The sequence below is a fragment of the Phycodurus eques genome, chromosome 11, assembly GCF_024500275.1.
Source record: "Phycodurus eques isolate BA_2022a chromosome 11, UOR_Pequ_1.1, whole genome shotgun sequence".
In the NCBI taxonomy this organism is placed as follows: domain Eukaryota; kingdom Metazoa; phylum Chordata; class Actinopteri; order Syngnathiformes; family Syngnathidae; genus Phycodurus; species Phycodurus eques.
Genome location: NC_084535.1, coordinates 21,099,579 through 21,127,327, shown reverse-complemented (window position 1 = coordinate 21,127,327; position 27,749 = coordinate 21,099,579). Strand labels below are relative to the sequence as shown.

Sequence of the window (27,749 nt, the reverse complement as noted above, 5' to 3'; positions counted from 1 at the left end):
TCTTTTCATGCTCTTTAAGAGCATGAGCTGCATAGTTTGCAAAATGTCTGTCGCACTTTTTACAAATGTGAGGCGTCACTGTGCACGTTTCATGTTTGCATGTTCCTCATATCAGTGCTAATGGGCAAACCCTGTGGTCCACTTTTCACCTCTTAACTTTAGTTGCTGAATAAAATCAAATAATCATATGAACAAAGACAAACCCTATAGTTCAGAGTTAATACTAGTTAATATTGTAGGAATAAGATTTGAGATTTTTTTTCTCATGCTAAATATTCCATGGAATAATTAGAATTCAGATGGAATCTAGTGAACATGGATGGATGGTTCTAAATATCCTGCTCAATAAAAAGTGTAATCCTTGTGACAATAGTCTTGGCCAAAGTCTGTCCTGAGAGAAGACGCCCTGTCTGGACAAATATGGAGATCAGCATTGTTCCTGTGAGTTTAACAGTTCAACGGTGAGTGTGCAGTGTGGGAGGTAGTACGTGCACACTTTCGGTGCCCCGTCTTGTGCCATCTCATGGCGCACTGCTTTTTTTTTTTTTTTTGTCTGTGCAGGCAGACAACTGCCTATGTGTAAGTTAAGTGGTCACCTGGCATCTGCTAATATGGGATTTGATTTATTGGCAACACAGTGACCACATCAATAACACAAAAGCCATCATCATACTTATAGTAAGAGCCAGTTTAAAACGCGATGGGGCGGAGGGGGTGGAATTGGGGGTGGAGTAAATGTAATGACGTCACATGCTTGGCAGCTGTTCCTGCTCTGCCTTCTCGTCCTCCTGTAAGTCTAGTTAGCCAGTGGCTTTTGACAACAGTACAAGGAATCTCTGCTGTGTAAATTTTTTTTATATCAAGCAGCAGTCAAAAAAAAACAATGGCAGTAATATTTGCCTAAGTGGTGGCCTCACAAATGTCTTTGTTATCCTCAGTCTGGAATTTTTAAAAGGTGACAGATGATGAGATTGGACACATGGAAAATGAAAACACATTGCCCTCAAACACATCACATATTGATCATGTATAGGCTATGTAAACAATGCAGAAGGTGCTTGCCTATTGGTCACTGACCTTTTTATGTCTATGAATCGTCTCCGGTTAACATTTGTGTATAATTATTGCTCATTCTACATTTCATGCGTGCCGTGCTATATCATAGGTCTTTTTGACCGCCTCTTTCCACTGGCGTCTCAGTTCAACGTCACAAATTAGGCAGTGTGCAGGCAGTTTCGAAATGTGTCCGACAGTCCGTGAAGGCAGCAGCGTTCCTACTCGCGAGGCACTTTCTCCCTCCTATCAGCGCCATTGTGTGACACAATCTCCAGCAGTGAGGACGCCTTGTTTTTTCTCCCCTTGTCGAGTGGACTCTTTAAATACCCCCATGTTTCTCTTCCAAACTCCGGCGGACCTGAACCCGGTAAGACATTTATTCTCACTTAAAATGCGTTATATCGCAAATCCACGCCAATGGTACTGTACAGAGAGCACCGCCGTGTTCCATACACTCCGGTATTTGTACTGAATAATAACTGACACGGGAATGTTGTCGTGTTCGTTAGTGTGGTGACTGATGGGACCCGAGAGGCGAGAAAAGTTGTCGTATTAATTGTCTCCCAGCCTCCCCCCGCCCCCCGCCCGGCACCCCCGGCACCCCCAGCTATACTTATATCGTCCTTCTGTCTCGATACTCCTAAAGAGCGAAGACAGCCGAGGCTGGCGCCGCCACTTTCTAGTTTATCACAGTCGAGAAAAGTGTTTGAACTTTTCCACTCGCCGAACCGTTTGTGTTTCGGCACCAGCGACCGATATCTTTCGCCAGCGCACCCTTGTAATTCCTATTGTAGCGTTGTCGGCCAGCAAAACTGCCCGTAGCGAAGTGTTTTAACGCGATTCGGTGGGACTGTCTCAGTCAATGGACGGGGAGGGGGGTCGGGGGGGGGGGGTAGGCACACACACACACACTCACTGGTTTGGAACTTGCGCCACAACACAGCAGCCCGGATAGAATGACTGCTCATTCTCAAGCGTCATATACTGTTGGCCGTGTCAAAGCTTGGTAGGTGTTCCCATCAGACCACCGAGTCTCGAGACTGAGACTTTTTCGAGGTGCTGCAGGACAGTCGTCGGAGTGCATGTCTCCATGCAGCTCACGTTCCATACAGAACACTGGCGACGGGCTATAATATCCACTTGTAGTAAACCTTACATGCATGTCATGTTGTATGAAAGACTTTTCTGTTGAGGTCAAAGAAGTGACCGTCTTCACTTTATACATCCCAGTGTAACTGTGAAGTTCAAAGCTTGAATCTTGGAGAAGTTTCAACAGTTTACTCATTTACAAAGGTGCCAAAATATGATGCTGCTTAATAAAAATATTTGGGGGGGCAACCAACATTTCCTAATTTGCTGTTGGTGTCCTACGGCACTAAAACAAGGAAGAATGTTGGAAAATAGTGAACGCTTAACAAGACTAGAACACAGCCTTTAAAATTTCCCTTTTTTCTTAGCTTTAGAAGAAACATAGGTGAGTGACAGCTTATTGTTATTTGTCTATCTCCAAGGCTTTAAAGCAATGATTCCCAACCACGGTAGTGTGGCACACTAGTGTGCCGTGAGAGATCATCAGGGGTGCCGCAGGAAATGATAAAATTTTCCTTAATTTGTCATAAAATTATTGTTTGTTAGAAATCTATCTGTGTGAACAATGTATAGTGACGGGCAGACCAATTAAATGCTCTTTCATTCGAGAGCAGAAAATACAATTAACCTATGTATCCACCTGTTGCCATTCATGCAACAGACTAAGTCATGGTCATGAGACAGGTGTACAGCAGAAATACCATAGTACTGAGAAACCTATTCTGCAATAGTAAATATAAGGTAGTATAATGCAGTAATAGTGTAGTTATAGAGCAGTATTAAAACTGTTGTACTGCAGTGGTAAGACAGGTATGCTGAATTATTAAAACAGGTATACTGCAGTAGTAAGGCAGGGACAGTGAGCAATAAGGCTGTAACTGGAGTAATATGGTTGGTATACTGAAATATTAAATCACGTATACTGCAGCAGGAAAACAGGTGTTAGATATTAAGACTCTTATGCTTGAGTAGTAAGGCATGTATACTGCAGTAGTCAGGCAGCTATTGAACAGAGAGATTGAAATTGTGCATTGTAGTAGTTCCTGGGGCAGTTGCTGGAAGTGTCAAGCTGTGTTTCTCCAATCAGAGGCTAGCAAGAAAGAGAGGAGTGCTCCACAGCATGCAGACACGTCTGCTGACCTAAATAAATCTGCTCAACTCTTTTTTTTTTTATTTTTTTTTTTCATTATACACATAATGTGTGTTTATGGAAAGAAACCCTTTAGTGATTTTGCGGCAATTATTGTGAATGAATGTCATTTTAAAAAACACTTTTTTGTTCAATGTTAATATACAGTACTCATGGTGCTCCATGCGCTTTCTGCTTAAATCAGAAACTGAAAAAAAAATATGAGATACATCTAGTCAACGTGGTTGATTGAAAACCCTCCAATCCTTGTGGCTGTCAACAGACGTCTATGTTGAAATCCATCCATCTTCCATCCATCCATCCATCCATTTTCTATACCCCTTATACTCATTATGGTCTTTCGTGTGTTGGAGCCTGTCCCACCTGACTTTGGGCGAGAGACGAGGTACACCCTGGACTGGTCACCAGCCAGTCACAGTGCTCATATACACAAACTACTATTCACACTCACATTCACACCTATGGATAGAGTCTTCAATGAACCAAACATGCATATTTCTGGAATGTGGGAGGAAGCCCGAGTCCCTGAAGAAAACCCACACAAGCACAGGGATCACATGCAAGCTCCATGCGGGAGGATCAACGCCCAGATTCGAACTCCTAACCTCAGAACTGTGAGGTGGATGTGCTAACCACTCACTGTGCTGGCCATTTTGAAATCTATCCTCGAAAATTCATAGGACATATTTGTGTTATTTTGAGTATAAATCACACAACCGTTTTAATTTAAACTAGCATATAGACAAAAAAAATACAAATTCTGTTGTACCTAAATAAATTTTATATTCACTTGTGAACATCTCTGTCCACTGTCTCCACATGAATGGGATTCTTCAGGTTGTCTAGTAGAAACTGTAGCGCTTTGTAACCGAGCCTGTCATTATGCAAGACACTGTAGTTTTGTGAATTCACTGTCTGATACGCAGCTGACCTCTGTCATGTGAATGTTATCATGATGAGATAGAGAAACAAACGCATACAAACACGCACACGCACGCATGCGCTCACGCACACATGCTCACGTGTGCGCGCGCGCACACACACACACAGCCAAAGAACACAAATATTGTTCAGGAAAAGGCTGTGTCAATATAATTTTAACTGTATACAGGGTACTTGTTTTGATAGGTCTATTACTTAATCCTGAATACATATTTGTAATTTTTGGTCACCAGAAATACTCACACAGTGGTACCTCAATTTACAAGTGACCCGACTTATGAGTTTTTCAAGACATGAGCCGTCGCTCAACTGATTTTTTTGCTTTGACTTGCGAGCAAAAATTCAAGGTATGTTAGCTAGATTGTTTAGTGAATAGTGAACAATTCTTAAATCATGAAGGCAAGTGCTTGCTTCTGTTTATTGCCACTCTCAGTTGAAGTTTATGGTCAAACTTAACATAAAACAAATAATTTAACTCATATTCAAAACAACCAGATAACTGCCTTAGGAACTCCGCTACCTTAACGGTAACACAGTGTAAAACGCCATAGCAGGGCTCATGAGTAGCATCAACGTTGGGGTGTTTGAACCCTTTTATCGACAGAACAAACGGTGTAGTAGCAAATGTCGACAGAAAATATAGTCTTACTCATAGAGATATATTCTTTATTCTCTGAGAAAAGTGACTAATTACTGCATCTTACTGAGCAGTTGTGACCGTCTCCTTTGTGTATATCTGTATGTCTGTATTATACTGCCCCCTGGTGGGCAAAGTGCACACACTGGAATAAGCCCCACAAAGAATTAATCATCCATCCATCCATTTTCTGAGCCGCTTCTCCTCACTAGGGTCGCGGGCGTGCTGGAGCCTATCCCAGCTGTCATCGGGCAGGAGGCGGGGTACACCCTGAACTGGTTGCCAGCCAATCACAGGGCACATAGAAACAAACAACCATTCGCACTCACAGTCATGCCTACGGGCAATTTAGAGTCTCCAATTAATGCATGTTTTTGGGATGTGGGAGGAAACCGGAGTGCCCGGAGAAAACCCACACACGCTCTGACGCTCTAACCAGTTTCCACCGTGCCGCCGGAATTAATCATATAAAGTGCTATTTTCTGATCAAAAAACACATTTCAAAAAATTTTGTTGACGTTTTTTTAAGAGACTAGAACGGATTAATGGAATTTCCATTAATGTAAATGAAAAAGATAATTTGATAAGGAGCATGGTCACGGAACGAATTAAACTCATAAATCAAGGCAGTACTGCACTGTATTTCATGATGAAACACTATGAGTGGAGTGGGTTTGTTCAGGAGACAACGACAAGAAGCTCATCCTCCTATTTTTTTCTGGAATGTGTTTACGAGGACCACATTGTGCGTCTCATTCACACACGCGCAGACGCACGCTTAGTTTAGTCTTCAGGTATTGAGCTGCACGTCTGAGTGCAAAGCAGCGCAGTTTGAGCGAAGTCATGACTGAATCCGCCACTCAATGTGTTATACTACATTCATCCACCTGCAGTAGTGTCATATGTGTGTTTGTCTGTCTTTACTTTGTGAATCCAGAGAACCTAAAATAGCCCAGTATACGCGAGGGGGAGGGGTGGATGTGTAGCACAGGCATGGAAACCAGGGTATCCGGTTACAGGATCATAATATCACTGCAGAGTCCATCCACTTGCACTGCACTACTGCACAATGCGTTCATACACACTCACTCCAGCTGAACACACTAAGGTATGTATGTATTGTATACAAATGATGTGTGTGCATGACATTTATTTACTGTATGTTCTGTTTGGTTTTATTTTTTATAAATTTAAGTTAAGAGTGGCCACCTAGGAGGCACGGTAGCCGACTGGTTAGAGCATCTGCCTCACAGTTCTGTGGACCGGGGTTCAATCCCCGGCCCTGCCTGTGTGGAGTTTGCATGTTCTCCCGCCGTGCCTGCGTGGGTTTTCTCCGGGCACTCCGGTTTCCTCCCACATCCCAAAAACATGCATGGTAGGTTAATTGACAACTCTAAATTGCCCGTAGGTGTGAATGTGAAGGGTTGTTTGTTTGTATGGGCCCTGCGATTGGGTGGCAACCTAGTGCGAACCAGTTTTACACCGTGCTGCCTACTTATAATCAGTTTATTGTTAATTGTTTTTTAGTGAGTCCTGCACACGTGATCGAGTGCACACAGTTTTAGAATATTAGTATTACAGTAATTCATTTTCATTTATTTTTATCTTAGCACCAAATACTAAGTGTAAAGTGTGTTTTCTGTGTACTATTTATTTAAAATTGATATATTTAATTTCAGCAGCAATCTTTTTTTAATGGTTTTATCACTTTAGGATAGAAAAGAAAAATAGAACAGCATTTCATTGACAAAGTATTCACGCCACAAACAAATTTAGAAAGAAATAAAATCAAGTACCTACACTTTAGGGATTTATCTGGAGTTTTGCGTGCATCTAGGCCTTAGCTGACATCATTTTAGTTTTTCTTCAGACCATTAACTAGTTGAGACTGAATAGACAGCTCCCGCGACCCTTGTGAGGATAAGCGGCTCAGATAATGGCTGGATGGATGAATAGACAACACTACTGCTGGTTGCCGCCAAGTAGTGCAGTCCATTTTGCCTTCCTTGCTTCAAGAAGCAATGATCTCAGTGGGTCCAATAATTGGTGATGTCAGAGATTTAAAAAAAAATAGTATAGAGTTCAGAAAACTGGTTAAATGAAAAAAAAAGCTCTTTAAGTTATAAAGCTTGTTTTATCCTTATTGAAGATTACCGCCAGCAAAACATTGCTACAAGGTAATCAGTTGTAGTATACAGTACTTATTTTTTTAATACAGCAAATTAAAGGTGACATATTATGCATTGGGCGGCACAGGGACCGAGTGGTTAGCACAACCGCTTCCCAGTTCTGAGTCACAGGGTGCCCAACTGAAGTATTTGGTATCTGTAAATGTGTTTGCATGAAAAAAAACAGACAGTACATTGCAAATATTTATTTGTGAACGGAAGGTTTGATATTTTTTTCCCAACACGACTGACTAGATGGCCCGTCAGAGCGTCCCAGCCGGCCAGCCTCACGCCGGTGTTCGTCTCCTCTGGGAAGACGCACACGCCTGCTTGGGCTCGAACCTCCGCTCCTTAGCGGAACCGAGTCTGCCAGCGGCGGACCTTGCGAGCCTGTGGTGAGGTCCGCCGCTATCACGCTCGATCGGTGATTCAAAGTTTTGCTTTTCAGTGTATTTTAATCCTCTTATTTCAAGCCTTGCATAACGCCGCATAATGACTGCTCTGTGAATGAAAAAATAAACGCCTACAGAGGTCTGTCACCCAATCACGTGTTCGTTAGCACAGCCACAGCCCCCTCCCCAAAAGAGTTCAAGGTATCTCTCGGAAGACCCTATCTGCCAGAAGGAATGAAATGCAGGTAATCCAAGGAGAACCTTCTGTACAATGGTAGTTTTTTTCAGTGGGGACACAGGGGGAACTCAAGCTACCAGGGTAGCGAGGGAAGTTCCTGCAAAGATTCCTACGTGGAAAAGGCCTTAGAGTGACCTTTGACCTACTATTTAAAAAAAAATAATGCAGGGTCCGAAAAATGCGGTATCGCATCACCAAATTCGACATAAAATGAGAGCTTTAGTGATGCATTTGTCAGTTTCCATCGCTACAATATGCAATGCATGTTTTGAAGCCTTTATTTCTTGTAACTCAACAATGAGAGCGTGGATTGATTGGAAGTAGAAGTCACTCGCTTTACGCCGCTGCTGTTGCAGCCGCTGTTTGCTTGAGTCGTCATTGTGTTTGGCTTCTGTCCATACGATGCGAAACACGCACAGTGCCTCACAGTGGCCAAGAGGTGAATCGAGTCAGCAGATTTCCTCAATCGATGTCGAATTGCGCTAAAAAACTGCCAGCCAAACTGCCAAAGGTGAGCACCGATTTAATAGTCTAAGGAGGGAGCCCTTCATCATCGACACATTGCCTAACTCTAAAACAACCGACTTGACATCGACAATTCTATTTTCCAGTTATCAGATGTTAACTGAGCTGGTAACACTGTTAGCTAATGATAATCTATGCTAACAGCGCATTTCTTTTTGATTGTGACATAGTAGTGGTTCCATACAGGGCCATTGTTAAAAATGGGGGATCTTTGTCCAGAGCCCCGATTAGCTGCCAAGTCAGGGGCGGAGAAATTTATGTGTGAGCGGTATTATTTAAATTACCCCACTTAAGTCACATTGGGGAAAAATTCTGAACAGTTTGTTCACAGACACATATTTGAAAATAGAGATGCTAACCAACTTATGAACATTAAAGTTATGAACATCTGGACATATGAACGGAGTGGCATGTTAATTTAAATTTTATTCACAATACTCTTCACAAGTTTTGAGTTGTGTGCCCTCAGTGTCGTAAAACATTTTGCTGCAACCCATGCCGGGAAGCACAAAAGTCTACTCCGCCAAATCCACGCTGCGCCATCCCGACAGCGTCAGTGTGATAACTCGATTGTCCTGTCGCTGTTCGGAACATTTCTTTGTGGGGTGTGTTTTTCTTGGTTTGTTTTTGTTTTTAGCAGAGATGGGCACTGCTTAGCCTCATGCTCAGACAAGAGAAGGGGAAGACAGGCTGGGGGAGACAGTAATAGTGAGACCTTTTCAGAGAGTTTAAGAAACATACCAATTTGCACCACATCTGTCAAACTAATAATGAAGGTAAACAATAGAAAAAATGGCCATCACGATAGAAACATTTCAAAATAGGAACTAACGGACAATTAAACATATGAACAGTCTTCTGGAATGTAACGAATGTTTAATTTTGAAAGTTTAGTAGCGTCTGGAGGTAGATAATAGTTTTTTTCTGTGTTGTGGGCGGGCACTCCAGCGAGCCAGCTATTTGTACATAAGCAATTACAAAGTACATATTCCACATGTAATTTAGACCCTTATTTGACCATTGTTGCCACAATTTAATCAGTTTGCTAACAAGCATTGGAAACCTTGTAAAAAAAAAATCAATATACAAACCCCTATTCCAATGAAGTTGGCATGTTGTGTAAAACATAAATAAAAACAGAATACAATGATTTGCACATTATTTTCAACCTATATTCAACTGAATATATAACAAAGACAAGATATTTAATGTTCAAACTGATAAACTTTATTGTTTTGTGGTAAATGTTCACTTATTTTGAATTTGATGCCTGCAACACGTTCCAGAAAAGATGAAACAGGGGCATGTTTACCACTGTGTTACATCATCTTTCCTTTTTACAACACTCAATAAGCATTTGGGAACTGAGGACACGAACTGTTGAAATTTTGTAGCTGGATTTTTGTTCCTATTCTTTCTTGATGTATAACTTCAGTTGCTCAACAGTCCGGGGTGTCCGTTGTCGTATTTTGCGCTTCTTAATGCGCCACACATTTTCAGTGGGAGACAGGTCTGGACTGCTGGCAGGTCAGTCTAGTACTCGCCCTCGAGGTTTTACTCCAAAGCCATGCCGTTGTAACATGTGCAGAGTGTGGCTTGGCATTGTATCTCTGAAATAAGCAGCGACGTCCCTCAGAAAGACGTTGCTTTAATGGCAGCATATGTTGTTCCAAAACCTGTATTTATCTTTCAGCATTAATGGTGCCTTCACAGATACACAATATACCCATGCCATGGGCACTAACACGCCCCCATACCATCACAGATACTGGCTTTTGAACTTGCCGCTGGTAACAATTCGGATGGTCCTTCTCCTCTATGGCCCGGAAGACACAACGTTCATGATTTAATAGTATTAGACTCAGAATCAGAACTTTCACTTTCAGAAAACAAAGTGGTATGTCACATTGTAATTTGAAAGATGAATTGCTCTGTTGGCCAATTTGCTGCACATTTCTTTTAATCATTGTCGTTGTTCAAATGTTGTGTATTGATAAGTATACACTAGGAAGTTGACAAAAACAGTAACCCTCATGAAAATCGGTTGCGAAATTAGCAAGTTATAACTTCATTTCAATTGTCTATGCATTGCCTTCTATGGGAACATTGCCCCTGCCAATATGGCTGCAACGTAGGCACGTGGGGTAGCCATGCTGCTGCTGCAGCGCACTGGCGTATATACTGTTCATATCTATAGTGACAGCTTTTTTGACACGATTACACAGACATTAACTGTTCGTTGTCTTAATTAAAGCGATGCTACAGTTCAACAAATACTGTAACATACATACTGTAAATAGTATTTTATGACATAAATAAAAAATTAAATGATTTCTGGTCTTATTTTACCACGTCAATCACAAAAGCTATTAGATTTGTGATTGGATGATCGAGGATGTGGAGGCGCAACTTCCGCCTAGAACAGATTTCCACCTTATGCCACAGCTCACTCCACTAGTTTTCAGTTTACGGCAATGCGTTATGCACAGAGTCAATGATCGTCACGCAGCGCGAGTAGAAGCACAACATAAATCCTTCCGTTCTTCCATACCAAGACCGTTCGTAAACCGAAAAGAATTCGTACGTTTTCTGCAAAAATTTTGGAAGTTACCTGAATTGTTTGTAAACTGGGTCGTTCATAACCCGAGGTTCCACTGTATCTTGTCTTTGTAGTGTATTCAATTCAAAATAGGTTGAAGGAGATTTGCAAATCGTTGTATTTTGTTTTTATTTGTTTTACACATTCTTCCAATTTCACTGGAATTGGGATTTGTATGACATAAGGGGTGTTGTCCTGTGCGAGGAGTGTCTTTGCTAAAAATACTTTACTTTAGAGCTATGCATCTTTAGTTATGATGGATCTCTCTCACCATAACATATCAATTTTGGTGGTTATATTTTTCTCACTGAACTTTCATGCAAATTATATCATTAACCCCCCAGGCTGCATGTGCGATACTTTTCACTTGAACATTTGATTCTTGAGACAGTATAAGATACTGTACTAAGTCGTCAATAACAACTATTAGAAAGTAGATGGCACATTCTAATGATTAAGAACATGGTTCAGATTGACCCAAATGGCATCCCTGTTGGAGTGCTTTCACCTTATGTAGATCATGGATACATAAAGGAGTCTTCATATATTGGATCATAAAGTGTAGCTTGGTTCTGAAACTGTGAATGGGAGAAGAGTGTGTTGGTGAGATGATGAGGAGGGGTGGGATGAGAAAGATTGAAAAAGAACAGAAATAAGAGAAGAGGTGGGGCAAGGGAAAGGGAAGAGGAGGACACTGAAGTGGAATGTAAGGGGTGGGGCACCTCTGGTATGTCAGCCCTGCACACTGTGTTGGAGTTTGACTTCAAACACCCTGACATGAGTCAGAGAGGCACACATGCGCAGCTGCTTCAGCACTCAATCGCACATTAAACTGCTTTGAAACTCTGTCGCTCATTCTGTTACTCTCTTTATGTGCCTCTGAATTCACCATTTCGGAACTAGAACCCTGTTTTGACTTATTTAGCAGACACTAAATAAGTCAAATCAGTAGCTTCTGACGCTTGTAGCTTTCACCAATGCTATCACAAAGAACAACCATCCTAAAGAGATTCAATGATAAATCAATCAGACTTTCAATTGTTGGTGACTTAATGTTTTTTTCCTCCGAAAAAGCAAATGTAAAACATGATGAGATACTCGCTGATCTGAAGACCTATGAGGGTCACTGTGGTCTTGCACAATATGCCAACTTCAAGTGTGCCGTCATTCATGACGGTGGCTCTTCGTGTTCCAAAAGCAAAAGAAAAAGCAAAACAGCAGCAGGATTAATCCTTTCCTTAATGTGTTCCGAACTGAGGTCTTTGGAGAGTTTGTATCATATGATAACATCTTTCATTATGGCATGCATCGGAACAGTTCAATTTGAAAGATTTTAGAATTATAGAAGCATCCCCTCCAGAGAATTAACACAAATACCTTAACATAAAATTCTGCTGTTATAAAGATAATAATGCTTAGTGTTAATTGACATTATTGGAAGGTAGTAGTTAGTTTGCTTGTTGTTTGTAGTTTGTTGTGTAGAACTGCATTGCATTGTACAAAGAGCTAATTTATCTGTCAGATTATCTACAGCGGAGACAAGCATACGTACTTATCTTGAATAATATTGAAATAGAAAGTTGACACTCGGCAAGACAAAATTAATTGGGGAGCCTTCTCTTTTGGGTCAGGTTTAATGAAGGAAGAAGCCTCAGTTCTATTAAAACTATCGTAATATAATGTGTTCCTCCACCTTTAGTTGACTGAAGCAACTGCATGGTAAATTAAAATGAGTATTTTGTTATGTCATTTGCCTGACAGTTGCTCTTTTGAAAATGTTGCTCCTTACATCCCTACCTTTGACTCCACATTCTTTTCCTCCTCCTCTTCCACCTCCTGCTCTTCCTTCATAACCCAAAGCAACCCCCACCACCATCTCGTTCTTTGTCATCTCTTTGGGTGAATTCCCATCTGACTCTGTTTGTCATGGCAACCAACCAGTCATGGTGACTGGGCCTGCAGCTCACACTTCCTGCGTGTGTGTGTGTGTGTGTGTGTGTGTTTGCGTGCATGCGTGCGTGCTTGTTTGTGTGTGTATGTATAGCGGCTGGCTCTATGAGCCTGTCAGCCTGGATTAGAATCAAACGTACTGCAGCGATGCCTGTTTTTGCTCTTTCGCTCGTCTCAGTTTTTTCTCCTCTTGTCCAGTAGCGCTCTAATCAGACAAAGTATCTCAAACTGCATGAAAAGTTGCACTTATGAATATACTGTGGCTCTGTATTATTGTGTGTTGGTATGTCTTGCACACTGAGCGGCTCTGTGCTGTATTGGCATAGCAGGAGGGTGGAAGGGGTTTGACTTAAAATGTGGCCTATGATCTTTTGCAAGAGCAGGGAACACTGCTATTACATAACCTGTGCGTGTGTGTGTGTGTGTGTGTGTGTGCGTGTTGGGCCCCAGTCTGTACCAAAGACGCTCCCTTTCCATCTGCTCTTTGGTTTAAATGCTTTGTTAAATCTGCTGTTGTAATAAACCTGCTGCCTAAAAAAAAAAAAAAAAACAGCTTCATGAAACTGGATAATGGCTTCTGTTGGGGGTGCAACAATGCCACTTTTTTTCAGACCGAGTTACTTACATTTGGGTACTCACCTATACCATGTACTCAATACCAATGCCATTACATCTTGCAATTGAGATGAAAATGTGTTTTATTTCATCCGTCCATCCATTTTCTGAGCCGCTTCTCCTCACTAGGGTCGCGGGCGTGCTGGAGCCTATCCCAGCTGTCATCGGGCAGGAGGCGGGGTACACAAAATTCCATTTTAAAAATTACATTGAGTAATTGATATAAATAAATTAATGTAAACTGTAATATCAAACACCTTAAAGGCAATTTCAATAAAAATATAATAGCTTACTTAAATAAGAAATAGGCACGGTGAACGACTGGTTAGAGCGTCAGCCTCACAGTTCTGAGGACCCGGGTTCGATCCCCGGCCCCGCCTGTGTGGAGTTTGCATGTTCTCCCCGTGCCTGCGTGGGTTTTCTCCGGGCACTCCGGTTTCCTCCCACATCCCAAAAACATGCATTAATTGGAGACTCTAAATTGCCCGTAGGTGTGACTGTGAGTGCGCATGGTTGTCTGTTTCTATGTGCCCTGCGATTGGCTGGCAACCAGTTCAGGGTGTACCCCGCCTCCTGCCCGATGACAGCTGGGATAGGCTCCAGCACGCCCGCGACCCGAGTGAGGAGAAGCGGCTCAGAAAATGGATGGATGGATGGATAAATAAGAAATTTAAATTTTCTTGCAGAGTTTGCCCTCTTCACTGGAGCATTGAATTGTACATGGCTTCCTTCCTATTGCAAAGCTTTTTGAAAATTTTAAGTCCACAGAATCATGTCCGTTAACAGATATTTTGAAGCAGGCGGCCAGGTGTTCTCGTTGTAAGTGATTAATTGAAAATATAACTCTTAAATAACTGTTAAAACTGCACCGATTAAAAACAAGTTTGTTTGTTTGTTTATTTTTTGTAGTCATTAAAATGATGCTCTTACCTTATTCCAAGTAGTCTTTTCTGTAAACTTCTGCTCCAAAATCAACAAAGCCCTCTTTCCTCAGCCTTTCTTAGCTGTCGGCCGTTTGTTGTGGCGCCTCGGTGGGCCAGGCGGACCAGCCTGGGTCCCTCGGTGTAGGACTTGTCCCGTCCGCCGGGTTGCTCTCGGGTGGACTCCTGGGCCCGATCCCGCCTCTCGATTGATTGGGTGGGGTCCTCAGCCACCGCGGTGCAGGCAACAGCGTCAGTCATTGTGCATGCGAAATGGTGTCAATTCACTTGCATGTGTCCGCAGGCCCACACCCCTGGGACCTTTTCGCTGGGTGTGGGGCCACTCGCTTATTGCGACAAATAACTCATGAATATGCAAATCGCTTGGGTATCCCTTCACTCACACTCTCGTCCTAGAGACGTTTATAATTTACATAGCCACTCCCACCACACTTCAGTTGTGCAGGTTCACGACCCTTGTCCTGCATGCTTCGTCTCCTGCCCTTGTCCTGTCCTTCCCTCACAGGGTATAGCACTACTGCCCCATACAACACTCATATCTAATGTGTCATTGTTCTAGATATATAAGGATTTACTTTTCTCATCTTGTTTACAGTTAGTGCTTTGTCTTTTGTCTTCTTTTGTCACTCCCCTCGAGAAACTTTGTTCTGTTCCACTGATCGACACTGATACTCAATAGTTATCCATTATACCACTAAGAAACCACAGCGGCATCTTAAAAGCTCCACTGTGACACAGTAAAACTGTTCTGACATTAAAGAGATACAGATCCTCCATTCTGCTTGACCTAACAACCGAACAGGACAGAAATAAACAAATAAATAAACAAAAGAAATACATGTAGAAGTGGGAAACACTGTACTTTGGAGTTGGCTTTGCCGCTTTTGTGTTGTTATCCTTGTTTACCTTAAATGTCCCGTATTTTACCAAACCAACTTTTTTTTCTAGTATTTGGGATGTAATATTGGCTCTATGGTGCCTCAGTAAACATGTGAAATATGAATTAAAATTGTCCACGCATTCCTGAGTACCAGACATTTCTCTTCCAAGAGGACTGAAATCAGGTCATACGAATTTCTTGAGCTTATCTAAGTCACTAACGAAGATCTCCACCTACAACTCTGCTCCCAAGCCAGCGCCGTAAACATAACAGGTGTAATCTCACATGTGGGTCTTCTATGCGGACTCAAACAATCAGAGGAAAGGGGGCAGTCTTAGCCAAATGTGGACAAAGCAGATACAAAACTGGGTCAAACAAAAGTCGCTGTCAGAAGGGCCTTTTCTGGACACTTGAATGAAAAAAAAACCAAGGTCTTTTCTTTTTTTTTTCTTTTTTTTTAAATGAAATTGACACTTTTATCCTAAGTCCATGTTAGAGAATCACTCTATGGCGGTATAAATAGCCAAAATATGGAACCTTTACAGTTTCTCCACACAACTAACATGGCTCCTGCTCCACCTCACCAGAAGGTAAATGTCAGGCTGTTAAAGTGAAATCGGTGTTGTAGTATTGGAGCATTTCTACAACTACGAGTACAGACGTATTGGCATCAAAACCGATCCTGGTATGGGTATCGGTGCATCCCTAGCTTCTGTGGTTCTGCATTGCTGCACCCCATTTGAAGTAAAATGTAATACGTATTTTAACTACTTCACAGATTTGAAATGTTCAGCAAGAACAATGATATTCTTAGATTCTGACAATGTTGGAAAAGGTCAAATGAATTCAGGCATTATTTGCTGCCTAACCCTAACCCATCTTTATTCATCTCACAAGTAATAAGAAAATGATATTGACTCAGGTATTTAGAGCATTATTTCAATAGCATGATGCTTGTTGATCGCATGATGTTTATGCCATTAGTTCAAGATCTGAACTAAATATTTTCAGTATTTTAACTTACTGGGGTAAAACAGTTCTCTCTATTCCAACACACATCAGTAGGGCCAGAAAAAAAACTGGTTTAACAACTATAATTCCACACATTCCAAAGTAAATGCAGATGTTTGCAAATGTTTTATTTTGATTAAACACAAAGACAATTAGTCTGCTTTCATGGAGGACTACAGAAATCAGAGAATATTTTCTGTTGAGAGGCTGAAATTACGAGGATTTGGACAATTTTAAGTGAAACAATGGTTTTAAATGAGTAATTGATTTTAAAATTAATTGATTAATTGTTGCGCCTCTATTTCAATGAGGAAAGTTTCATATAACATATGAGCAAGTCAAGGTACCATTGGACTTGGTGGTTTAATTTCACACTTGGTGGGTGGGCAGGTGCTCCAGATATTTGCATAGCAATAAAAAAAAAAAAAAAAAAGTGCTCTTCTATAATAGTTCCTCTTTTGTGTTTACTTTCCAGATTTATGTTCAGTAAAGGTGCCAAGCGAAAACTGGATGAGGATGAAGAGGTGCTGGAAGGCAAAGCGCTGGAGGCATCGGTGGCGGGAGGAGGATTCGGCCTGGGCCACGAGGGCTTGTCTAAGGTGTCGTACACCCTTCAGAGGCAGACCATCTTTAACATCTCCCTCATGAAGCTGTACAGCCAGCGGCCACTGAGCGAGCCCAGCCTGGAACGTCGCGTCCTCATTAACAACATGCTGCGGCGCATCCAGGATGAACTGAAGCAGGAAGGCTCCTTGCGGCCGTTGCTTCTGCCGCCTTCGCCGCCACCCGACGACCCGATGGACGAGGGCTTCCGCGAGGCACCGCCCTCGTTTGGAGTTCTGTCAGCTGCGGTGACGGCCCAGGTATCCCCGCCTTCTGCTCTGCTCATGCCAGTGATCATTCCTCCGCTTTCGCCACATCCGCTGGTGCCTCCCACCTGCCCGCCCCCGCTGGATGCCTGCCTCACTCCGGCTTCTTTGCTGGAGGACGACGGTGCAGATTCCTCCTTTTGCGCTTCATCGCCACCCACGCCTCCTCTCTCGCCACCCCCGTTACAAAGTCAGACGTCCGCCACTGCCTCTTCGCCTGCCTCGTCCAGTGACGTGAGTGGCATGGATTTACATCCTCCTACAGCCATTACTAGGACAGCAGCAGCAAATTCCATGACAGTAACTACCTCCCTTGCTCCCACAACACTCACCCAGCCCCCCCACTTAGCGGCCTTGTCCCCTGCACCTGTAGCCCCAGCAAAAGACTGCATGACCTCGGGCTGTAAAAGTGAAGCAGCTTGCGTCTTGCTAGCGGAAGGCTGCTGTGCCGAGCTTCGACCGACAGCAGTGCCCCCTGTTGCCTCGGTGGACATTTACCCCTCTCATCCCACCCCTTCCACGCCCTCTGGGTTTCTCACAGACCTGGCGCTGGACGACGTCCTGTTCGCCGACATAGACACGTCCATGTACGATTTCGATCCCTGCATGACGGCGGGGGCGGTCGGCGTGACGGCCGGCGTCGGCCTCGCCAAAATGTCACCGGTCGTGACGGCGGATGACCTCCTCAAATCTCTTGCCTGTCCGTACAGTGGCCCCACCCCCCAAGTTTCAGCCAATCAGCCTTTCAAAATTGATCTGACAGAACTTGATCACATCATGGAAGTGTTGGTTGGTTCATGACAAGCAGGTGCCCCCACCTTTTAAAACAGACACTTCAATCCAAACAGGAGACGGAAATCAATATTTTCGACAGATCTGGGATTTCTTTGTCATTTTGTGTTTTTCAAATTTACAATTGTAATTTTCAGTCGTCATATTTATTATGACAACTGTTACTACTACTACTACTTCTTCAACACTGTGCATGGACTGTCCTCACCTTTCCAAACACAGAAATGAAATTATTGGGAAACAAAGATACAAATCAGTTTACATTTCTATACTGGTGAGGACCGCCAACAAATTAATTTCCTAATATGAACATACGTAATCCTAGTTCTAATCTGTAACATTGACCTAAATCATAGCCTTCAACGTGTTGCAGATTTTTTTTTTTTTTAATTATTATTATTATTTTTCTTTTTTTTACATCTAATCCGAGGCGGATCCTTACTGGTACAAAAATATATGTGAGTGTGTATGGATAGAAATATGGAGACACACACACACACATGCAGTCAAAGAGGGGGAAAAAGAGCCAGCCTCGCATTTTGCTTGTGTGGATGAGTCTAAATGTCCACATGTGTGCACATGTCCAGACAGTAAAGCTGGGATGTTAGGGGATTTGCCACAAAACTATAGAAGGACAAGAGCGCACGCATGCACACACACACGCGTACGCACGCATGCACACACACACACACACACACTGAATGTGTCTTTTAGCAGATGAGTGCCTTCCAAAAAATGACCACTTATTCAATTCTTGTTTTTTTTTGTTCTTTCCTCCAAGTTGTTCCTGCATAATATTTTTTTAACTTATTACATTTACTGTTCAGTCAGTGAGGGATTGCCTCCCGATCAAATAATAATAATTTAATTGTCTTTTATTACATATGCTTTCGTGATTAAAATGCAAGTCAGCTCCATATTTGCTCGATGATGTAACCATTCTTCGGTTATATTTCGGACACTCTTCAGATCGGTCATGTGATGATGATCTCAGTTCAGGTCTGGCTTTACCAACTTGCTGGTGCAAACCGGTGCAGGATTCTCTTTTATACAGGCTTTTTTTTATATGGGGAGCTTTGCAACAGAATTCTGATCAGCTATATTGTAGGGTTGTTGTTTACATTAGAAACAGTTGCGGTATTTTGTGCTTCGGTCAGGTGGGGAAGAGCTCTACAGTCCAAACCAAAACAGAGACATGCACAAGAACTGTAAACAAATCAGCTATCACATATTGCACACAAAGCCATTGTGGCACTATTGTGATTCAATGATTTCCTTAAAATTGTACGAAGACTAACACATCAGTGTATTTCTAGATATGCCTTCTTTTGTTTGTTTTTACAAGCGATTTTGTATCTTGAGTGACAGACAAATTACAGCACAGCGTACAGTATTACACAAAGTCTATTTGCACAAACTGTTGCTTTCAGAATAGAAGCCCATATTCACGAAATCTCAGGGTTTTATTGTGGAGCACCATTTTGAGGTTCACCCCAAACACCCTGGACGTTTAAAAACATATACACAATTCCTGGAGGGCTATATCTGACCAGTAATCATTTTCAAGGGAGGTTAGAAAGGTAAGACTCAAGACCTAGTTGGTGTGCAATCCTGGACATAAAGCATTAGTTTTGTCTCACAAAAAACTTGTATGATTACAACTTTGCCAATGTCAGTGTCACATATTGAATACGGTAATTGCCTGTTTATCATAAGTGTGTAGCAAAACACTCTATGAAATTTAGTAAGGCACTTAGGCTGGGTTCATGACGGTACTTTTGTATTTTGTCTGGTTCGCCGAGCATTCATATTGGTATATTTATCATCTGATCAAAAGTGTATGCATGAAGTCACAACTGCATCGACTTTAGTTTTATGTGACTAAACTCCAATTTTCCAAACAAAATGGCTACCGAGACCACCTTTTCAAGCGGGGTTCGTCTGCTTGATTTGGCGCACAACAGGGACGGATGACGCGTGTTCACACTTGACCAAATGAAGGGCACAACTGGAGCAATTGCACGAGAGTTCGTTTTAACCAGCCCAAATTGAAAGTTTGTATACAGCCTTAGTCAACGCTCTCTTCACCCGGGGGAAGTCCTCCCTTCACATAATACGAGTCAATGAAACATTTTTTCACACTTTAAAACAGTTCCCAGGTGTCTTAATAAAAGGCCTCTGATATTCGGACACAAGAAATTACACAAAGAATAAAGAATTACTGCACACACAACACTCTTTTTATAAAAAAAAAAAAAAAAAAAAAAAAAAAAAAAAAAAAAAGAAATAGGCAGCTACCAAGATTTACTTGTTTAATTTCACATTTGATGGGTGGTAAGGCACACCAGAGACCTATTTGTATACAAACAATCCATTTTCCATAGGTCCGCTACAAGCTCAATATACAGTATACTATCATCCCAACATAGAACTCGCAATTTCCACAATGCATCCATTTGTCTTCTTGTTCTCGTCTCTGCTCAGTACTTAAAGAAGTATTTGCCTGTAGTTTCCCCAGTGAGCCTCCAACCAGCTGACGTTTTGAGCGCTCTGTGGCAGCTTCCGAGATTGTTTGCCAGAAGAGAATGAATGCCTGAAGGTGCGCAACACTGAATTTCCCTTGTGCAAAACAGCAAAGTAGACATTCAACATCATTAATATTTGCAGGAGTATTGCTATAAACACATGGATAAGTTCCGCTTTAATATTATTATAAAACACCCAAGCATGGTTGATACTGATAGATAGTATGAAAATGGCAAATGTTAATGAGCTTTTAGCTAACTCTGGTCCAATTTCTTTTAATTGTGCATTGCCCTGCAAAAATAAATGTTTTTTTATTTTTTTTTAAAGAAATCAAGGGAGCTGCCAACAGCAGCTATTGTGTTCATGGGGTTGTAGTGGCTGCTGAGACACTGTGCTCATCTTACTGTGTTAGCCAAAAGCGACAGGTGTTCAATTGGCGCAGCATGGCTTTGCCAGTCCGTCTTTGACCTCCTGCAGTATGTAAACCATCAGCACCACTTCTCGTTTTTATAGACAACTACAGGTTTCTGTCCCTATTTTGGGGTGTTTTTTTTTTTTCCTCTGTCAATGAAGTTATTTATTCTTGGTTTTTTTTTCCTGCTCTTTGTAAATATATTTATTTTCATTTGAAGTGAACCTTTGTATTGTAAATAGTGTGTACAAAAAGTGTAGTTGGAATGTACTCTGCTTCAGATAAGAATGTATCTGTGTGGAATTGCTTTTATATACATGGGTCTGTTTTGTTCCTTTTTGTATGTGTTTTCTACTCTTTTGTTCACAGTTTTTCAGTTGAAGTGTTTATGCAGCAGTATGCAAAAACAAACAAACAAACAAACAAAAACATCTGCAACCTTCAGATATCAAGATTCTAAAGCTTGTCATAGAAGCCTCGATGCCAAAAGTTATGTATATAGTATGAACGACAAATGAGCTCCTGGGACTTCACGGATCAGTTTTTCTTACTGAATTTGTTCTGCGCTGCCCAAGCATGCGACACAGCACTACTTCCTGGGATAGACTTACCAGAGTCAAGGCTGAGTTCCTCCAAAGGCTGTATTTTTCACAGACCTTTGAGTTGTGCCTTGTTCTATTCAATAGAACACAAAACTCTCTCACTCCCTCTCTCTCTCTCTCTCTCTCTCTCTTTCCCTCCCGCCCTCCCTCCCTCTAGCTATCTCTAGCTCTCGCCCGCCCTCTGTAAACGAGAAAAAAATGAGATAAACTGACTGCTGACTATGAATTTGAAAGTCTTACTTTTGTAGTTTTATATACGAATATATATATATATATATATATATATATATATATATATATATATATATATACATACACACACACACACAATAAACAGTAAAATATTTAACATGACTCGTGGTTTTCCTTATAAAACTGAGCAAGCTTTCCATTTATATATATATATACAGTCGGCCTTCGCTAATCGTGGGGGTTAGTGACTGGGTCAGGCTGCGATTAGCGAATTTCTGAAAATAATTGACACCCCCTATAAGTGATGTAATTTGTGACAAGGTGATAAAGTTATAATTGCCTATATTATTTGTTTATAGCTGTGGCGTTGCTAGCCTGAAGCCCCCCTAAAAAAAACCCTAAAAAAATATTGTTCTTCTCTGTGACTAAGTTTAGGGCTGCACCTCAATAACCCCCCCGAGTCAATAAAATTATTTTAGGGGGGGACCTAAGCCACCCCAAACGTCAAAACTTAGCGACGCCCCTGTTTTAAACTATAAATACATGTACAGTGGACCCTGCATACTTGCGGTTCGGCACCCATAGATTCCCCTATTCACAGATTTTATTTTTTTTCAATTTTTTATTTCAGTTTTGTATTTTATTTTTCTTTCTTTTTTTTTTTTTTAGGGGGGAGGAAATCAATCCCGAAATCGCTTATTGGCAGTGTGTCCCTGCTTATTCAAGAATTTTGGGGGGTTAATTTTATTTTTTAACCCGATGCAATTCTAATGGGCGTCAATTGTACGTGGATTTTTGCTACTCGCGATCCGACACGGTCCCTATCCTCTGCGAATAGCAGGGGTCCAACCATGATCTCAAAACACTTTACAGTGTTTTAAATATTCAAACATTGCTGTCACCTTCAAAAGCTCTTTTTTTTTTTTTCCCCCAGCTACTCACCAACTTTGTGCGCTGCATTTGTTTTGCAGACAGAATAGCCACGCTAAGCTAAAGAAAGCCAAGCTAAAGGCTAAAGCCGTCTTACAGTATATAGACACACAGACAGTCATTCACACTCACATTCATACCTATGGGCAATGGAAAGTCTTCAACCTAACGTGCATGTTTTTAGAGCATGCAAAAATGCTCCACAGAAAGACTGGAGCTGAGATTCTAAGTCTGACCCTCAGAACTGTGAAGCAGACGTGATAACCACTAGGTCATCTTGTGCTTTTGTGTGATGTACAGTATATTGTTACACCTTTGTTGTGTTTTCTTTTGTTATTTGGCTGCTTCATAGTTAGCATTGAGTGATATCCATCCATTTTCTATTCCGCTTATCCAAGTCAGGCGGTGAGTAGAAGCCTCTCCCAGCTGACTTTGAGGCAGGGCACATGGAGACAAGCATTCAAACTCTCATTCACACTGAAAGCCATTTTAGTCTTCAGTGAATCTAACATGCATATTTTTGGGGGTGGGGGGAATGTATGAGGAAGCCAGCCGGTGTACCCGCCGAAAACCCACACAAGCACAGGGAGTCGGAGCCAGGATTCGATCCCCCTGACCTCAGAACTGTGAGGCGGATGTGCTGAGAAATGAGTGCTTGAGATTCAAAAAGATTTCAGGACTGTGGTGCACCGGCTGTTTGTCTTTGCACCGAATCTTAACTGGGTCTGGATAACACACTCACCGTGTCTGCGGGAGGGAAAAAAAAGCTCAGCCTTACAGTATGTCTTCCACTGTGTTTGCTCTCTCTTCTGGTTTACAGTGGCACAGGACCAACATTTGCCACTGTTCGACAGTCATGACTTCTGATCCGCAGGGCTGCCGGTTATTTCCAGCATTTAGGCCACAGCTGTGAGGGGAAGGGGGACAGTCTGTCTCTATTGGCAGAGGGAAGGAGGGATAGTTTAGCTCAACATAGCAACAGCCCAGCTAAGGTCAGCGAGGACAACGCAGAAGACAGGCAGAAAGGGAGGCGAGGACATGGCCGGGGGGGGGTCTTCTCAAGACAGAGACCAAACGTCTTTTCACCACACCTCCATAAAAACATGAATGGGATGATCTGTCGCTTCATGTCTGAAACATTACCATAATCATGAAACATGTACATTTAAAAATGCAGCAAAATATTAACCACTCTATGCTGCTTTTTAATAATAAAACAACACGAAAGAATAACCGTAGAACTACGACTACTTAGAGCTTACTACTCGCCTAATAAATATATATGTTTTTAAACGCGTTGGATGTAAAACGTGCAGATAAAAAATATATAGCTATGACATAAGGCATTGCTTCTCAAGACAAGTAATCAATAATGATGATGGATCATGAACTGAATTCACGAAGGGGCGCGTGACTGTTAAACTGCAGCGTCATTCTAGCCCCATCTTGTGGCAGACTGGGGTGCATCACAGTCACATGTACAGTCCCCTCCAAATGTATTGGAAGGGCAAGGTCAATTCCATTGTTTTTGTCGTATACTAAAGACATTTGGGTTTCCCATCCAAAGATGAATATGAAACAAAAGTTCAGAATTGCAGCTTTTCTTTCATGGTATTTATGTCATGGTCTGTGTTTTGCTTTGGGTTGTTTTTGGTTTTATTTCATGTTTTCCCGTGTTCCATGTTTTTCACATCTTGTGTGCTCATTGACTGATTGTCCACCTGTTCTCGTCAACCCTCGACCTCGTGCCGGCCAATCAGCTCCCTCCAGCCACTCGTGTCTTGTCCAGGTTTTCCTCGTTGTCTCGTCAATCTTTGTTCTCTAGTTCCCTGGTTTCGTTCAGTTCTTGTCGGGCCATTGTCTCTGTCTGTGCCACGTCATAGTCGCGAGTTATTTCACCTGTCATGTTTTGTTTCCAGTTTTACGTTTAGTCAAGTGTTTCTTTGTTACTTTGGTTATCACTTGTGGGACTTTGTTTAGTTTGCGTTTTCCATGTTCCTTGTTTGTCTTTTTTGGGAAATTGAAATATCATTTTTCGAGACTCCTGCCTTGCTTCCCTGCACTTGGGTCCTCCACGTTTCTGCCTTCCCTTCCTTGCCTTCAAAAGCCCTAATCGTGACAATTGACATCTAAATTTGTTAACTCAGGACAGAGAACCTTGTGTTTGAAGCCACCACTTTTCAAGTGAGCAAAGGTATTGGAACACACATCCATCCATCCATATTCAACACCGCTTATCCTGGTTAGGGTCGCGGGGCGCCGGAGCCTATCCCAGCTGACTTCGGGCGAAAGGCGGACTACACCCTGAACTGGTCGCCAGTCAATCGCAGGGTACATACAGACACGGACAACCATGCATACGATACCTGAGTGGGAACTGAACCCACGCTGCCCGCACCAAAGTCAGGCGAGTGTACCGCTACAACATCAGTGACTTGGAACAGACATTATCAAATCAATTTAAAGTGAATAACTTCATATTTGGTGGCAACCCTTACTTGCATCAAGCATGTGACCTATTGACTTCACCAAACTGTTGCATTCTTCATTTGAAATGCTTTTCCAGGCCTTTACTGCAGCCTCTTTCAGTTCTTGTTTGTTTTGGGGGTTTCTCCCTCCAGTCTCCTCTTCAGGAGGTAATATGCCTGCTCTATTGGGTTAAGGTCCGGTGATTGACTTGGCCAGTCTAAGACCTTCCACTTTTTCCCGCTGATGAAGTCCTTTGTTGTGTTGGCAGTGTGTTTTAGGTCATTGTCCTGTTCCATGATGAAGCTTCTTCCGATTAGGTTGGATGCATTTTTTTCTAAATTGCCAAACAAAATGGTTTTGTAGACTTCAGAATTCATTCTGCTGCTTCCATCATGAGTTACATCATCAATAAAGACAAGTGAGGTTGTTCCATAGGTGTCCAGCCATGCAAGCCAAGCCATGACATTACCTCCACCATGCTTCACAGATGACCTTGTGTGTTTTGGATCATTAGCAGACCCTTTCCTTCGCCATACTTTGGCCTTTCCATCACTTTGGTAGAGGTTATTCTTGGTCTCATCAATCCAGAAAACTTTGTTCCAAAACTGTTGTGGCTCATCTCTGTACTTCTTTGCATAATCCAATCTGACCTTCTGATTGTTTTTGCTGATGAGTGGTTTGCATTTTGTGGTATGGCCTGTATATTTCTTCTCTGGAAGTCTTCTTCGAACAGTGCATTGTGATATCGTCACCCCTGCACTGTGGAGGCTGGCAAACCATTTTTGCCTGGCAATTTAAAGAAAAATGCATCCAAACTAATCGGGAGAAGCTTCATCATGCATCAAGACAATGACCCAAACCACACTGCCAACACAAAAAAGGACTTCATCAGGGGGAAAATGTGGAAGGTCTTAGACTGGCCAAGTCAATCACTGGACCTTCACCCAATACAGCAGGCATATTACCTCCTGAAGAGGGGACTGGAGGGAGAAACCTCCAGAAACAAACAAGAAATGGAAGAGGCTGCAGTATAGACCTGGAAAAGCATTTCAAATGAAGAATGCAAATGTCTGGTGAAGTTAATGGGTAGCCGGGTTGATGCAGTTATTGCAAGGGTTATGCCACCAAATATTAAATGTTATTCATCCATCCATCCATTTTCTGAGCCGCTTCTCCTCACTAGGGTCGCGGGCGTGCTGGAGCCTATCACAGCTGTCATCGGGCAGGAGGCGGGGTACACCCTGAACTGGTTGCCAGCCAATCACAGGGCACATACAAACAAACAACCATTCGCACTCACAGTCACACCTACGGGCAATTTAGAGTCTCTAATTGATGCATGGTTTTTTTTGGGATGTGGGAGGAAACCGGACTGCCCGGAGAAAACCCAAGCAGGCATGGGGAGAACATGCAAACTCCACACAGACGGGGCCGGGGAGTTCAAACTGATAAACTTTATTTTTTATTTTTTTTTTTTTTTAGCAAATAATCATGAACTTAGAATTTTATGGCTGCAACATGTTCCAAAAAAGCTGGGACAGATCGTAAATAAGACTGAGAAAGTTTAGGAATGCTCATCAAAACACCTGTTTGGAACATCCCACAGGTGAACAGGCTAATTGGGAACAAGTGGGTGCCATGATTGGGTATAAAAGGAGCTTCCCTGAATTGCTCAGTCATTCACAAGCAAAGATGGGGCGAGGTTCACCTCTTTATGAACAAGTGCGTGAGAAACTAGTCGAACGGTATAAGTCCAATGTTCCTCAACGTACAATTGCAAGGAATTTAGAGATTTCATCATCTACGGTCCATAATATCATCAAAGGTTTCAGAGAATCTGGAGAAATCACTACATGTAAGCCAACATTGACCAATGTCAGTAAATACAGTTCGGTGCTACATCCGTAAGTGATACTTCAAACTCTACTATGCGAAGCAAAAGCCTTTTATCAACAACACCCAGAAACGCCGCCGGCTTTTCTGGGCCCGAGCTCATCTAAGATGGACTGATGCAAAGTGGAAAAGTGTTCTGTGGTGCGACGAGTCCGCGTTTCAAATTGTTTTTGGAAATTGTGGACGTCGTGTCCCCCGGGCCAAAGAGGGAAAGAACCATCCGTACTGTTATGGACGCAAAGTTCAAAAGCCAGCATCTGTGATGGTATCGGGCTGTGTTAGTGCCAATGGCATGGGTAACTTACACATCTGTGAAGGCACCATTAATGCTGAAAGATACATACAGGTTTTGGAGAAACATATGCTGCCATCCAAGCAACGTCTTTTTCATGGATGCCCCTGCTTATTTCAGCAAGACGATGCCAAACCACATTCTGCACGTGTTACAACAGCGTGGCTTCGTAGTAAAAGAGTGCGGGTACTCAACTGGCCTGCCTGGAGTCCAGACTAGTCTCCCATTGAAAACGTATGGCGCATTATGAAGCGTAAAATACGACAATGGAGACCCTGGACTGTTGAACAGCTGAAGCTATACAGCGAGCAAGAATGGGAAAGAATTCCACCTCCAAAGCGTCAACAATTCGTGTCCTCAGTTCCCAAACGCTTCCCATGGGCTCACCACCTGTGGGAGGGGCCATAGGGGGTCGGGTGCAGTGCGAGCTGGGCGGTGGCCGAAGCCGGGGACCTTGGCGATCACTGCAGAAGCTGGCTCTAGGGACGTGGAATGTTACCACTCTGACAGGGAAGGAGCCCGAGCTAGTGTGTGAGGTCGAGAAGTTCCGACTAGATATAGTCGGACTCGCCTCCATGC

General features: G+C 42.4%; 1 protein-coding gene across 1 annotated transcript; it reads left to right on the top strand.

Annotated features, from left to right (window-relative positions):
• Positions 1-1,262: 1,262 nt before the first annotated feature.
• sertad2b (SERTA domain containing 2b) lies at positions 1,263-20,141 on the top strand. Its single transcript, XM_061690894.1, has 2 exons — positions 1,263-1,423; positions 16,669-20,141. The coding sequence occupies exon 2, from the start codon at positions 16,673-16,675 to the stop codon at positions 17,861-17,863; it is 1,191 nt and encodes a 396-aa protein (XP_061546878.1). The 5' UTR covers positions 1,263-1,423; positions 16,669-16,672; the 3' UTR covers positions 17,864-20,141.
• Positions 20,142-27,749: the final 7,608 nt, after the last annotated feature.